The sequence below is a fragment of the Pteropus alecto genome, unplaced genomic scaffold (genome assembly GCF_000325575.1).
Source record: "Pteropus alecto unplaced genomic scaffold, ASM32557v1 scaffold19, whole genome shotgun sequence".
NCBI lineage: Eukaryota > Metazoa > Chordata > Mammalia > Chiroptera > Pteropodidae > Pteropus > Pteropus alecto.
This window is the reverse complement of record NW_006442490.1, coordinates 543,159-559,034: the sequence shown is the minus strand read 5'-3', so window position 1 is coordinate 559,034 and position 15,876 is coordinate 543,159. Positions and strand designations below refer to the sequence as shown.

The 15,876-nt window shown below is 35.1% G+C and overlaps 1 protein-coding gene across 4 annotated transcripts in view; it reads left to right on the top strand.

Moving 5' to 3' along the window:
* Nucleotides 1–214: 214 nt before the first annotated feature.
* Nucleotides 215–15,876, top strand: part of PHF6 (PHD finger protein 6) — a 42,398-nt gene continuing 26,736 nt past the window's right edge. For 3 of the 4 annotated variants that reach the window (XM_015596846.2, XM_006921522.3, XM_025039649.1), the window contains exons 1-3: nucleotides 215–385; nucleotides 4,279–4,462; nucleotides 4,701–4,802. In XM_015596846.2, coding sequence (XP_015452332.1) covers nucleotides 4,325–4,462; nucleotides 4,701–4,802 — 240 coding nt within the window. In that variant the 5' untranslated portion in view covers nucleotides 215–385; nucleotides 4,279–4,324. The remainder of the gene's footprint in view (nucleotides 386–4,278; nucleotides 4,463–4,700; nucleotides 4,803–15,876) is intronic. The other variant, XM_006921523.3, reaches the window with a different exon arrangement.

The following is a 15,876-nucleotide window of genomic DNA, read 5'->3' as shown; positions in this document are numbered from 1 at the left end:
CTCGTAGGATCCTGCCCCCAAACACTTGGCTGAGCGGCGGACCGGAGAATAGAAGGTACGCGCGCGAGCAGGAGGCGGGGCCTGTCGCCCGGATCCGTACTGGGGCAGCCTATGCACATGCGCTTTGGCTCTGCGGCTTCGGCTGCCCGGTCTCTGCAGCCAATCATGGCCCGCGGCACGCTCAGGACGTATTAACGCTCTGTGAGTTGCTGCGTGCGAGGGGGGCGACGTAAGGGCGCTCCGCGAGCCCGTCTCCTCGAATGAAAGGAAACAACCTCCGGCGACAGAGCCCCGCTCTCAGGCGCTGCCGGAGAACCGAGACCGACTTCTTTCTCTTAACCCTCATTGGCGCTTCTCCTCTGCCGTTCGCCTCTGGGCCCCGCCGGTGAGTCCCCTCGGTACCCTGGGGCCCCCCATTCTCTGCCCAGCGGGAGAAGACAAGGAGGATGGCGGTGGCCAGGCCGCCGCCCCTGCCCGTTGTTAAGGGGGACTCTTGGTGGTCTCTCTTTATTGTCAGGGACCCTAGAAGCGCCGCTCATTGAAGGCGCTTGGCGAAGAGGCTGCTGAGAAGTGCTTTGGAGGAGCTAAGGGAGAGGTTAGGCTTAAGCCTCGACTTCAGGGGAGGGGGCGCAACATTAGGGAGGAAAAAATACTGGGAATTTTTAGTCTTTGCTGTTGCTTAGGACATATTTGGGAAGGAGGGAGACTCCCAGTTTGGGAAGAGTAAGAGAAAGAATTGTTAGGATGGCAAGAGGGTTAGCCTTACGGAAAGAGGAAAAACTCCAGGGTGGGGGCAATTAGGGGTGAAACTGAGATATGAAACGGAGACTTAGAGGGCGAACTCCGAGGGCAGGAGGGTTAAAGAAAGTGGTAGGATGATATTTAACTGGATTTGGGAAGATTGAAAAAGGACAATTAGGGGACCCTGACTTTACAACCGAAAGGAACCTGCTAAAGTGTTTTATAAGAAGATAGTTTTGCGAGTTTATCTAGCGCTAGGTTAGAGGGAGATCTTGGAGTCTAGTGTGTATTGAATAAATAACGGAGAGGATCTGGTACGTTATGTGTACCATCCTTTATTATATGGACGAACAGCACGGCATTCTTTTGAAATTTGTTCGTTTCCATATTCTGCGTGGAAGTTGAAAAATCCTTTAGTAATTGAAAAACCTTTTCATTGGCTTACGACTTAATATCAGGTCTTATTCATACAGACCAAATTCTTTCTCTACCCTTGGGTTTGAAACAACTGGAAAATTCCTTCAGTTTCCTTTTGAATAACCGCAAAAAGCAGTGCGAAGCATGTAATATTGTGCAGCCAAATTCAGGTGCCCTTCCGGTTCATCTTCTCTTATTCGTTTATTTATCTCCACTGTAACTCCTGACATAAATACTGCTTCTTTGAGGATCACGTTTATATATTTTGATCTGTATATTTCAACTTGCTTGCGTGTGGAATTGTTTAATCTTCCGAAACTGCAGTTTTTGTTTTGTTTTGTTTTTCTGTGAAAATAGTCTTTCAGATACCAGACATTGAATGAGCTCTCGAGTTGGCTCTTGGACGCTCTCCTTGATATTCAGGTTATTTCTTTCTTGGTGCTTCACAGCATCTTGGAAAATCAGAAACGCATTGATTGCTTCAGCTTAACTAATCGGGCTTTTATATTTTTTCAGACATTTAAGTTATGTTTTTCACGGTGTAATCTTGCCTCTTTATTTCTGCTTTATAACATTATAATGTTATGTTTCTTTTAAGGAAAAGGTTTCATCGTTGGGTGAAAGCATCAAACTTTGATATCTGCATGCCTTGAAAAACCTTTTAGACTGAAATTAAAATGCCATACAGCTGCGTGGATTTTTATGAACCCCTTGATATTGGTCCTTGGAATGCCCTTATTTTCCTTAACTAGAAACCACAAATGTGACAGCATTTGATAAAAATCTGTATTTTTATGATAAAGACATTTTTGCTAGGACTCATTGTTTCCATGATGTTCTCCATTTGATGTTTTACAAGGAGGCTGTAAAAAAAATTAGTAAGATATGCGCAGATGCATTATTTGAATTTTAGTGGAAAAATCCATTTAGTCATTGCACATTGGGGAAAGTTTTTTAATTGATTTGGTGCACTTTTTTGTGTGTTCCTCTTCACTTTACAAATTATACTTAAATTGATTACAGAAAACATACACTAAAATATTTTTGAATGCAAAATAAAGTGTACCTTTTTTCTCTTTTGAATTTTGGGGTCTTTGATAGCTATAAAAGTAGGTTCACAAAATTAGGATGAGAAATTTACCTTTTTATAGATTGAAAGAGGCAGAATTAAATATGGGTAAAATTTAGGGGGTACAATTTTCAGAATTAATTTCAAGAATAAAAAGTGATTTTCCACTCTAGTGATATTCTTTATCTTAAGCCAGTTTTATAGTCTATGCTAGCTAGCATGGTATAGAGAAATTACACATTAAAGATGTCTATACAGATTAAATTCATAACGTGTTAGCCTTTCAACTGGCCAAGGATGACCGGGAGAAATACTCATTATATTACAGTGGTTTCATAGTGCCTGCTATTGCATAGTAGTAAAGAAAGCTAATTTAGAACTCAGATAGCAAAATTTGGTGCTATTTGTGAATTTTAGTGTTTTGCATAGTTAATTCTTAAGATTTTGGCAGCTATATTCTTGATAAAGCATCTGAATGCATTTGCCTAAGCAAATGCAAACATACTTCCCCTTTTGTTTCTTTTGTTTCTCTGTTATGTCCTTTTTTTTTCTTTAATCCTAAAAGTATTTGATGCCTGTTTTCAATCAGTTTCTCGGTTTATAGCCAGTACTGTGAGTACAGTACTATTGTAAAGTATTGGATGCCATTTGGAAGACTGGGATATTTAAAATTGCATATAGCTTTAAGAGTTTGTTAAATCCATTAATGCAGAGATTGTCAGGGCCTTTGAACTTTGGTTTAAAAGAAAAACCTAAATATAAATTGATGAGACCTGTTTGTTTCTTTATGACTTCACGTTAAATTTTAATTAAGTATCTGCATTTTTATATTGTAAAGTGCTTAATTGTATCTACCACCTTGCTGGCATCCAGTTGCTACTGTTCTTGTTGGCGAACAAGTGAGTCTCAGAAAGCTACAATGTAGTGTTAGTACTTTCATTTTTTTTTTTTCAAAATAGTATTATAAAATGTTCAAATGTATAGAAAAATTGAAAGAATTTAGTAATTTTTAAGACAGAAATTTGAGATTTTATTCATTGCAATGTGTGTTGTGGCAGCCTGGGTCCTGAATTACTTAGTTCAGTTGATGTGGAAAAACTGCACAAATCAAATAATTGATTTTACATTTGTTTAGATACTTCTTTAGAATCTGTGTTGAGATTGATGATCTAAATCCGAAATCTTCCATGTTAGAGTTTTTCTTCCTTTTTTTTTTGTTTGACTATTTTACCTATAATTATAGTTTGACTTAATTTAAGTCTCATTCAGAGCAATTTTCCTTCTTTTATACAGTATTGCAATTTAAATATGAAAGTTACTGTATTTAGAACACCACTATCAGTTTGTAACTTTAATAAGCAGACTTTTTGAGTAAATCTCAGAGTCAGATAATACAGTTGTTTTTATAAATAATTGGTTCCTAAAGTCTAATTTTTTCTTTACTTGAAAATAGCATACAGTAGCAAAATATATTTAAGACATATATGTGATTTTTTTTTTAACTTGAAAATAATTCAAGTTTTAAAATAAATATTCCAAAGTCATAGTTAAGTAATTCACTTTTTTTTTTTGGTTTATTAATATGTGAATTTTAAGGAATTGGGCAGTTATAGAATTCTGTTCATTCCGAATATTGTGTGGTTCTCTTAGTAGTTTTTGGCCTTCTCTTGGATATATAATTCTTTGTCTCCTTGAAGGGGTACCTAGCTATACATGAAAGCTATTTTGCATTAATTATGTCAGCAGATGATTTTAAATCACTCATTGTACATTTTTTACTTATCCATGCAGAAATAGTTCTAATTATTTCACATATCCCCTAATTTGGGAGCAGTTTGATTTTCCCAATTACTTTGTTAAGTTACATTTATACATAAATAAATATTTTTTAATTATGGAGGCATTTACGTTTTAATATTAATTTGTATATACTAAAGGCATTTTAAAATGCATATATTAAAACTTGAGTCAGATATTAAACAACTTACATGACTATGTAAACTGATTTTAAATGAAATTAACCATTTTGTTGCCCTTCTTATTCTCTGTAGCATTTCTTGAGGCCTAAAGTGGCATTCTAAAGGCAATTTAAAAATCATGTCAAGCTCAGTTGAACAGAAAAAAGGGCCTACAAGACAGCGCAAATGTGGCTTTTGTAAGTCAAATAGAGACAAGGAATGTGGACAGTTACTAATATCTGAAAACCAGAAGGTGGCAGCACACCATAAGTGCATGGTAAGTGTACTTGCAGCAACCGAGAGACCTGAAACCTTGAGAATCTGACAATGAATAGTCCTGAGTACTAACCAAAAACAAAAACAAAAACTAAAGTAAAATTTTTAAGAAATGTTTTTTCACTAATACTATATATACAGTTTTTACAAGAATATTTCCTTTTAAATGTAACATCGTATTCACTGTTTCACTGTAATTTGTATATGAACCTTAATTTTTTTTTAAATGTAATTTATAGCTCTTTTCATCTGCTTTGGTATCATCACACTCTGATAACGAAAGTCTTGGTGGATTTTCTATTGAAGATGTCCAAAAGGAAATTAAAAGAGGCATGAAGCTGGTAAGTTGGTATTTCTGCCTCTTGAGAATAACACTTATTTTAAGCTCATTAAGGAAGAAGTTGCTTATTTTAGAGTATATTACATTATTAACTGAGTATAATTTTAAATTGCAGTCTTTCCTCCCCCCCAAAAAACCCCAGCAAATTCCACGTCTGAGTTTCACTTAGATAAAAGGAGTGAATCACTTGAAACTACATATTATTAACCAGTGTCACCCCAATACATTTAATTAAAAAATAACAAATGCAAAAAAGGAGTGAGTCAATATTTATATTATTCAAAATTTTTCTTTTCAAAAAAATAATTAAAAGCTTGGAGGCTGTGTTGACTTAGAAAACAAGCAATTTACTTAATTTGAATGTATCATGTGTTAAAGTCTTCATTTAAGTATATTTTCATAATTAAATTCTGATGTGTTTTCATCTTTCATTATAAAGTAATTGTCATTACAAATGAAGATGACAGTACCCTTTCAACAGGAAATGTTAGCAGTCACTGAACAAAGTATTTTACTGTGGTTCAGCTATATAACACAGCATTTATGATTTTGGATAACTTGGTGAATTTTAGTTTTTCTGAACCTATGCTAGAGTACTGTTCCTATAGCTGTCTTCACTACCAGTAACCAGATTGGCAAGAATACTATATTGCTCTACTGGAAAAGTAGTGTCATCTCAGGTGGTATTTATGATACATTATGGTTTACATTGAAACAGTTTCTTTTCATTTGGTTATTTTTCTTCTGTGAACTCCTTATTTAAATTATATCTGTAAACGTACCCCCAGTAGCTTCACTATGAAGTGTTTCATTGAAAGATGGGTTTGGCAGAACATATATCTATGTTCTTAGGCACTGAGTAATCTCATATGTCACAAAGAATCTGATGGGAAGAAGCGAGCTATCATTTTGATGATCAGGAATAATCTGTTTTGTTAAGTAGTCTTCTAGTATTAAGGGGAAAAAAGCAATATGAAGAAGTTCAAGATAGCATTTAAGATTTGCTTTAGATAGTCTCAAATCCTAGAATCATGTGAATTCAGAGGTCAGATTGTTTTTGTTGTAATGAGACCTTCACTATGAAAATGTTTATCTTCCCCACCCCCAAAACTGTAGATAGCAATACAACACTCTATTTTTTAATGCGGTTTTTATTTATTTAAATGTGGCTTTAGATTTCTTCATGTTACTGTGGCTTGCTGATTTTTGAGAACCAGAAAAACATGTTTTTATTTCCTCATCCTTAAAAATAAATTCAGATACAAAGGAAGAATACTACTTACTTGAAAGTGGTTGTTCTGTAAGCCTTATTACTCTGTTATTTATTCCTTGGCACTATGAATATGCCTGGGAAATACTTCTACATCCTGACTTGTTAGCATTTTTGTCACTTGACATGGCTGCTCTAGTCAGAACAAGAGCAGTTTGGTCCCTAATGTTACAATATTATTAATAAATGCAGTGCCTTATTTTACATGAAGCAGCAGTGTACATCTGGCAGTATGCTAAATTCAATGGAGATTTAATTTATTTGGACTGTTTGTGAAGAAAGCATCAGAACTTTGTACAAGTTTCACTATTATAATTTTTTTTGCTTAAGTGTAGTGAGTTACACATAACAATTTGTTCCTTGATCTAGGGAGTGGAACAGTATTGGAGGTTGAAGACCACAAACTATAGTAACAGACTTGGATTTGAATCTTGGCTTTGTCACTTACTAGCTGGGTGATCCTGGAAAAATTATTCACTTCTCTATACCATGTTTTCTTCACCTGCCTAAAAGAGCTAATGACAGTACTTGCCTCACAAGGATATTGTGAGCACAGAGCCTGGCATGTGGTTAGGACTTGATAAATGGTAGCCACCATTGGAGTTTTTATTTGTAAATAATAGTAAGATGCTGCTAATATTATTGTAGGCAAATGAAAAGCATGCTGGACTGGGAAGTCATGATGCCTGTTTTTTTAATAACTCTGCCATTGATATGTTATATAACTTTAGACAAGTCATTAACTTATTTGTCTTTTTGCCAGTAGTAAAGAGATAATGCTGTATCATTGCTTACTAAACAGTTATGTTTCATGACTAAAAACTGCTATAGAAGATACAGAGTTGCCTTAGGAAAGGTGTTTTGAAGCCAGTTTGAGGCAGTGGGCATCTGGCATTGAAGAATAGTGGCAGAAGGACAGAACTTTTGAGCCTGGGTATATGATTTTCTCCTTTTCCTTCTCCCCAAATGCCAGAATTTAAATAAATTACATAGGAGATAGGACTAGAGTAGCATTTATATATTTAACTTTGTAGTAATTTTTAAGTCTCCCTTTGGCAATTAGTTTTGCTCTTTCCATTATATCATTTTTACATGAGATACTATCAAGTAACCAAAATTCCAGACTTTAGTTTTCTTCTTTACTTTTTCCTGTGTAGATTGGTTTAAGCAATAAAAGGGCCATAAATAAAATAGGAAGGGAGAAAAAAGTGAAGAGCTTCATGTAAGGAGATAAACTACATATAAACCAGATTATTAGCTTCCCTAATTGACTTTTCAAAGCATTTTATCCTGTGAGCCTATTTGCCCTGGCTCTTGTTTATCAAGATTCCTAGGTGAAAAGTAGATCATGAATGAATACCCACTGAAAATAATCAAAAACAGGAGTGCTGGTCCCTGTGTGCTTTCAAGACAGGTTCCAGTCTGTACCTGGAATTGGCTCCAGAGGCGTTCACTCACCCCAAAGAAAAATACAGAGAGAAAAGGCTGGGGCTTGAGGTGAAAGTGTATAGGTGTCCAGATGGGTCAGTCTTGAGATGGTGGGAGGTTGCAGTAGAGCGGGAGGAACAGGTGTGAGGTTTCTATGTTCTTGCTGCCTTAGGCAATTTTCCAAGGTTTTCATGTCAGCCGCAAGGACCGGAGGAGGAAAGCTATTTCACCTGAACATATTCATCTCTTTTACATCACCTTTGAGTATAGAGTGCCAAGGTAGGACAGGTAAAATCTGCTGGAGTACTAAGGTTTTTGTAATTTGAGACCGTATTTGCAGTTAAGCCTGCAAAAAGATATATTTTTCCAGAATGGTTTCCAGTTCCCGTTGAAGCCATATGGTGACACCACATCTGTACCACCTACTCTTATTCTCCAGCCATCTAATCAAGAAATGCAAGTTTACAAGTAAAATTATGAGTTATCGCTGTTTTTATTTTGTTTAAGGAAACACTTCACAGGGGTATATGAACATACTCTTTCTTGATGGAGTTGGTGGTAAGATCATTAAGAATATCTACACCAGATAGTTACTGTTATAATTGGTACCTGTGTCAGACACATCACAGACTCTTAAGAACAGAAGAAGTTCAGAAAGCCATTTAGTTCACCTTCATTACACCTAGGCAAGACTACCTACAAACCATCCAATGTAAAATTTTTGTCTGCCCTGTTCTTAAATATATCAAGAAATTGTGATTCTACCCAAGCAACCTGAAACAGTACCAGTTTTATATAACACTCTTCAGAGTCGAGAAATGTACCCTTCTATATAACTCAAATATCTTGCTTAATTTAAAGCCATTTATTCTAGGTTTGTCTTTCCATTAAAGGAAGTATTTGTTTTTTTCTTTCTTATTAAAAATGAAAAATTCTTACATATACTTCATGACTACCCTCAGGTCTCTCCTAAACATTCCCTTTTTCAAACTAAATTTTACTCACATGTCCTAAGAAATCCTCTGAACATTTTTCCTAATTTTTTCAGTAGTAGAAATAGCTAACATTTATTGAACACTTAATATATGCTAGAGACTAGGATAAGTACTTTAAATACATATACCTATTTAATCCTCATAATCATACTGTGAGTTAGGAAGATAGTTTCCTCATCTGTAAAGTGAGAAATGAATAAGGCTCAGAGAAGTTAAGTAACCTGACTGGTTTTATAGCTAGCAAATGGCAGAGCTGGAATCTGAATCCAGGACCAGTTAACTGCAAAGTCACAACTCTTAATCACTAGGTTATACTAGACTGCCTTTTAAGCTACCCAACCAAAGATCACATTTAAAAAATGTGATGATTAGAACTTAGTAGTTTTCTAATAAAGATGGACATAGTACTGAATTTAGGACATAATCATACTCACATTAATATGTTCCGTTAATAGCATCTTGTTGGTTTTTAGGATAAAAATCGTGTGTGTATGTATCTATATATCTATATATATGAATAATCTGATTCTCTATTACCCTCAAGAAATTTTTGTAGCCTCTGAAAATAAAAAGACCAATTCTACATAGTCTTTACTTTGTTATTTACTCAGTACCAATGGACTGCTTGGTACCCCCAAAGAGAAAATTGTCCGATTTTTGAGAGTTTATGGTCTGGTTATTGGGTATGCCATGAATCTGCTTATGTGACAATTTATAATATACACTTTTTTAGTCTTCTGTGTGGGAGGAGTCTTGCCTATTTAGATAGTTAAAGACTGCTTCCTAGAGATGGTTTAAGGTTTTTTTTTTTAAAAAAAGGATGAGTCCAGGAAACAGGTTAGCTATATTAGAATGGATCATTGAGACTGGCAGTAATGGTAATGAATTAAAATTCAGTAGGGGAGGATGATTACAGGGTCTTTAAACATTAAATAGGAATTTCAACTTGGAAAGGAGCAGGTGGGAAAGGGCTATGCATGATTTTTTAGGAGATAATTGCTATGTAGTAGTTACTGTGGGGAATGAAATATAATAATGACAGCATATTTGTCTGGTACACATAGATGTCCTGCAGGCATCTTAAACTTAACTGTCTAAGCCAATATTCATTATCTTCCCACCCTGAAATCTGATTTTCTTAATCCTTTATTTTCAACTCTGCCTTCTTTCACATCAGTCACTTGATTTTATTTCTGGGATGTCTGCCTTCTTTTCTTTCTTAATGGCACCCTATATCCAGTCTTCCTCTTCCCATCCTTCCAATGTACTGCCGGTAATTATTTGATCTCTACTTTTAAAATCTAATGTCATTCCCTGTCTCAAAACCTTTACAGATTCCTTACTGCATACAAAATAATATCCAGAGGCCTCAGCCTGCCCTTCAGAAGTCATTCTTAACTCAACTTTTCCATTCCTATCTCATTTCCACTCCTCTCAGCTTCCCAATCATCCTTTACTTGTCCCTACTGCTGTATAGGTACTGATGTTACTCATCTCCTAGCTGCCTCTCAGTTTTGTCTGTTTTTGAGTCCTACTCAGTGTTCACCTCTGTCGTAGAGTTTAACACAGTATGCATTGTTTTTGTTACATGTGCACAAGCCTTTCTTCCTCACCATATTGTGAACTCTGGGGGAGTAGAGATTGTATTCTCTTTGCCTAGCATAGGACTAAATGGGGATAATACACGGAAAACAGCACAGTGCTTGACGTCTCATTGTGCTCAGTAGTGTTCTAATAAATAAGTGGGCACTCATTAATTGTTGGTTGAATTTGAAGGAGAGAAAAGCTTCAATTGGATAATAGTGTGAAGCCTTAATAATGGGTTAGTTGTAAATTGACCAGGAAAGTAATGGTATTGCATAAAATTCCTGTTTTGGTTAATCAGTGGTTTAGCATTGTTTGCAGCTCATAGGTTTGAATAGGAAGGAGAGAAATCTAGGGAGAAAAATTACGTTGGTTATTTGTTCAGGATGGTGGAGAGCTTTGTATGCCTCAAACATGAGGGGTTTTGTTTCTCCAACATTCATTCACCCAGTATAGTGTTATTTTTGTTATTTCCTTAGGCATTATATTTATCTAGACCTCCCTCTAGAGTCTAGAAGTCATCTATCTGTCCATTTATCAGATACTTGATTGAGTGTCCACTTTGTACCAAGCACAGTGGGTGCAACACTTTGGGTGCAACCATGAGTAAATATGGTTTAGCTTTAGAAGTATATAAAAGAATGCTGGGAAAGAGGACCATAATTAATTTTACTTGAGACGTCAGAAGGCTTCATCAGAAGTGACATTTGAAATGTGTTCCATTGGGAAACTGATGCTGTAGAAGTCAAAGGGGAAATTTTTTGGAAAGAGTTTCAAGGAAGAGAAAGTGGTCAAAAGTATTAAGTAAGTATTAAATGCTAGTGCTATTTAAAGTAATGTGTGGCTCATTTAGCATTCAGTAAGGACAAAATGGAGCACCCACAGTGTATAGAACACTAGCATTGGTTACTGCATACTAAGAAGTAAAAGATGCTTGGTGACTAGTAGTGCTACAAATCAAGCAGTGGTACCTAACCAACTATGAAATCAGAAAGAGGACAAGAGATTACAGGCTGTTATCTTTTGAAAAAGGTTCCCAAGTGATTTTTGATGAACACTTTTGGTCATGGACCATTGCCTTAGAGGGGTCAGCAAACTGTGTAAAGGACCAGATAATAAATATTTAAGGCTTTGCCAGCCATATGGTCTCAGTTGTAGTCACAAACAATACACAAAAAAATGAGCATATCTGTCTTCCAATAAAACTTGATTTACAAAAGCAGGTGGTGGGTTTGCAAGACCCAACCTTAGGGTATTTCGGTGGGAAGACAGGTAAATTTTCTTCTCAAAGATGGCCTCATTGTCATCTGTGTAACTAAGTGTACATGAATCATGAATGTATTCACATAAATGTAAGTTTTTTTTAAAACTCAGATTATGGCATGCAGATTAATTTTAATGTGCGCAGATATTTTGCCTGTTATATTAAAATAGATTTTCCTTTACTTTGGAGGTGATTAAGGAGAATGAATGTAAGGCCAAACAGAAATTTTAAGTCTAATGATAGAGAAAATCAGGTCTTTGACTATTACCGAATCAGTTATTTTTTTAAAAATTCAAATATTTTTTACTTTGCCTTTATTTAATACTTCTTCATAATTGGGAATACTTTCCATTTATTTCATTATATAATTACTTCTCGAGAACCCAAGCCAATAATAAAAAATAATCTATGTCTGGTTTTGGGGGATGTCTCGATACTTAGTCGAGCATAGGTGTGTATTTGGCGTTCTTCATAGATTGAATAGAGTAAGCAGCTTGTCAGTTTCAAGTACCCTCAGCCTAAAAGACCTACACCTGAGAAGAGCCTAAACCTAATGATCTGAGCTCAGAAAAAGTCTGTGAATCTTTAAGGTGAAAAAGAAACTTCATAAAGTTGAATGGAGTTGGAGTATGTGATATTCAGAGCAAGGTCAAGAGACGAGGTTAAGTAAGAACTTGATAGGCTTAGTTCATTGTCCTCCAACTTCCAAAGATTTCTGAAATGATTTATTCAGTAACTGCTTAGATTTAGTCTGTTACTCTAGTAAAAACAAGTACTTTTTATTGGCTCTGCTTTTTAGAAGCATCTGGAATTTAAGTTGCTAATCAGTTTTGTTGATTTTCAATGACAGATTTTATTTCTAACTTTTATTTTTTTTAATTAAATTTATCAGGGTGATACTGGTTAATAAAATTATATAGGTTTCAAGTATACAATTTGATAATATATCATCTGTATATTGCATTGTGTGTTCACCACTCAAAGTCAAATCTCCTTTTGTCACCATATATCTGACCCCCTTTACCCTTATCTACTCCCCGCCCTTCCCTCTGGTAACCACTAAATTGTTGTCCATGTCCCTGAGTCTCTCTTGTTTGTTGCTTTCAGTTTTGTATCACATATATGAGTGAAATTGTATGGTTCTCAACTTTTTGTCTGACTCATTTCTCTTAGCATGATAATCTCAACAGCCATCCATGTTGTCATAATATTGCTTTCCTTTTAGGCCTAATTATTATATAGACTGTTATTAACAATATTATATTGTTAAGTTTGTGTTTTTATGAGACCTTCAGAATACTATATGTATATGTTATATATATACATATATATGTGTGTGTATATTTACATATACATCTATACATATATATGCATATATATTGTTATATATACATATATATACATATACATATATATAACAATATTATATATATCGTTATATATATATGTATATATATACATATACATATATATAACGATATATATAATAGTAGTAATAATGATGAACCAGAAAGTTTTAAGTTCATGTTTCACCCTCCCATGAAATAGTATTGTTTTTAGGAATTTTTAACAAATAAATTGGACAACTGTCAGTTAACGAGAAAATTCAAATCTCAGTCTGTTTTCTAACTGTGTTGGATATGTGAGGTATTACTACAAGTAAAGCAATGAGCCTGGAGTTAGGAGCATTTTTTAGGCACCTTTGAAAACTTGCCCAAACTGCATTGTCCAGCTTTTATTAACAATACACCAAAAAAAAAAAAAAAAAACCCAAACACCAGTGTAAGGTTAACTGCTCTCACTTTTTATCTTGAGTCTCCTGCAAAAATATCCTAGGTATCCTGTTCCCAGCTCCAAGTACTTTGGGCACTTTTTCTTTGCATACCAACTCAAGAACATGGCATCTTCCTGTGTCCTCTTTTGCATTCTCAGTACATTCATAGCTGTTTTCATGGGGCAGGTATCTTGAGTACTCTTGAGTAACTACTTGGCTGTGAGAATTAACATCTATACACTGGTAGTCAGTTACTGACATGCATAGTCTACACAGCAGTTAAGCTGGGCAAAGCTAAGTCTTAAGAGAGCCCTCCCTCCCTTGGTTCCATATGGGTCTATCTAGCCATCAGATTCCAGCTTTTCCTCAAGAATTTTCTCTTTCTGCCTATCGTAGAAATTGCCCATCTCATTTTAGTTTTATCTTGTATCTGTGGTTTTAGTTGAGTTTCCCTTTAGCTTCCCCCGTAGCTACTGAGAAAGCAGTACTTTTCCTTTTACTCCTTAAGACTTTTCCTTTTGCAAACTGAATTTCAGTCCTGGTCTAGTTGACTGAGGAGCAGGTATGTCTCAGCCAGCATCTGGCTCCTACAGGACTTTAACTAAGTCATGGTCCTTTCAGTTCCTGTTGTTTCCTATCAAGTATGACTTAGTTCCTCTTTTGTCCGTGGGTCAGCTCCTGGAGACTCTGTTCAACTTAACTTTACTATAGTATAGCTTCACAGACAACAGAACGAGTGGTTACCAGGGGTGGGGAGGTGGGAGAAGAAGGGAGATATTGGTCAAAGGACACAAAGTTGCAGTTATGTGGGGTGAATAAGTCTAGAGGTCTGATGTCCAGCTTGATGATTATGATTAATCATACTGTATTAAATACTGGAAATTTGCTGAGAGTAGATTTCTGATGCTCTCACCACGCACCAAAAAAATGGTAACTGTATAGAGAAATGGGTGTGTTGATTAACTCTACTGTAGTAATCATTTCACTGTACACACACACACACACACACACACACATACATCCTGTTGACACCTTAAGTATACATGTAATTTTTATTTAAAAAGTATAGCTTCTAATCATACTGTAAAGATGACATGCAAACATCTATAGTAGGATGGGGCCTTTTTTCCCATTCTCCATTTTGGAAGAAGTAATTGATTATTGAGGTTTACTAGGTCTACTAGGTAGCAAACTGGATAGAGGAATAAAAATAAAAGAAAAATCATTATCAACAAAGAAATTTTTACCTCTATTTAAATCAAGGATACAAGCAGGGTAAGCTGAGAATTGACATTTATACCTGTATTGGGGGCAGGAAATTAGCCCTCAACAGAATATTTGATGTGCGAGACAGACCTTTCCTGCAGGGTGGAGTGGGAAGGAGTCCACCATTGTTCTTGGAAAACATGTTTCTGTCAGGTTAACTTTAATTTTCCCTCATTTGAGAGAGCCATGGGTCAAGTGCAAACATCACGTTAAATGGCAGCTGACTCTTTTTTTTTTGACAGTCATTCTATTGAGGGCCCAGTAAGGACTGTGACAAATCGGAGGGCAAATGTTTGTATAAGGAGGAATACAGGATAACATTACTCAGGTCTGAAGTGCTGCCTTGCTTTGTTAGGAGTCCCATTTTTTTATTCCACTTTTTTCAAAAGAAGGCCTTTGTTTTATCTTCCGTAACATTTTTGAAGAAAGAAAACTAGTAGCCACCTATCTGGTTTCTCAACTTTAATTTTTTTTCTTTTTATCTCTTCCTTATTCTCGACCTTGTTTCTTAATGGTGTTAACCCTTTCCCTCAAATATTGCCTCTCTTCATTCTGTGCCCCTTCAACTGAATTGTTCTTCTCAATTTCACGTTTCCAAATCATAGATCAGACTGTTTAAATATTTTTAGATATACCTGAAGATATATGTTAAGATTCTGTTAAACCTACAGGTGTTATAAACATGAATGAGAAAAAATATACCATAAAGTATTAAAAATTTCAATAACAGAGTAAGCTTAAAATCAATTACTTTGTAATGCACAGTGTTATTCTTCCAAAAAAAATCTAGAAGCAAGTGATAGGTAAAATCTATACATTTATAAAGATAATTAGCCATATAGGGAATAAAATGGTAAGAACACAAATGAATACTATGTCATAAGTCCCATAAGGGAAAAATAATTATTTCAGGGCTTGGAATATAGCATAGTAGACTTAAAGATAACAGTTATGTTCCTGTTTTGTATTCATAGGTACACAAGCTGATTTAAATTTTATATTCCGTTTAAAAAAAGAAATACATTTTATATTTAGTTTATTATGAATAATTTTTGCTATTTTGTTATTACCTTACCAGAAGAGGTACTTCTGCTTGCTTGTATATGAATGCTGCATAAAATAGATCCTGTAAATTCTAATTGAGAAAATTCCTCTCCTAACCTTGGAAAGCATTTTCCACTCTCTGAAAACGTTTTTATTGGTGTGTCTTTCTTCTTTGAGAGAAACTGACAAAACTAAGAATAAGCATTTTATCACTCAAAAAATTTATCTGTCCTCAATTGTTGTAGTTAACTGGTCATACTTGGGGCAGATTTAAATTTATAACAAGCTAAAAGAAATTTTGATACATTTTGTATATTTTGTTTTCTTCCAATTTCAATAAACTGAGAGATGGGTATTGAAAGCATTTGCTAGAGTATTCCCAATGTTTTTAAACAATTTTTGTATATAGAAGTGTTTTTGCCCATTGTAGAAAAATCAGAAAACACAGGA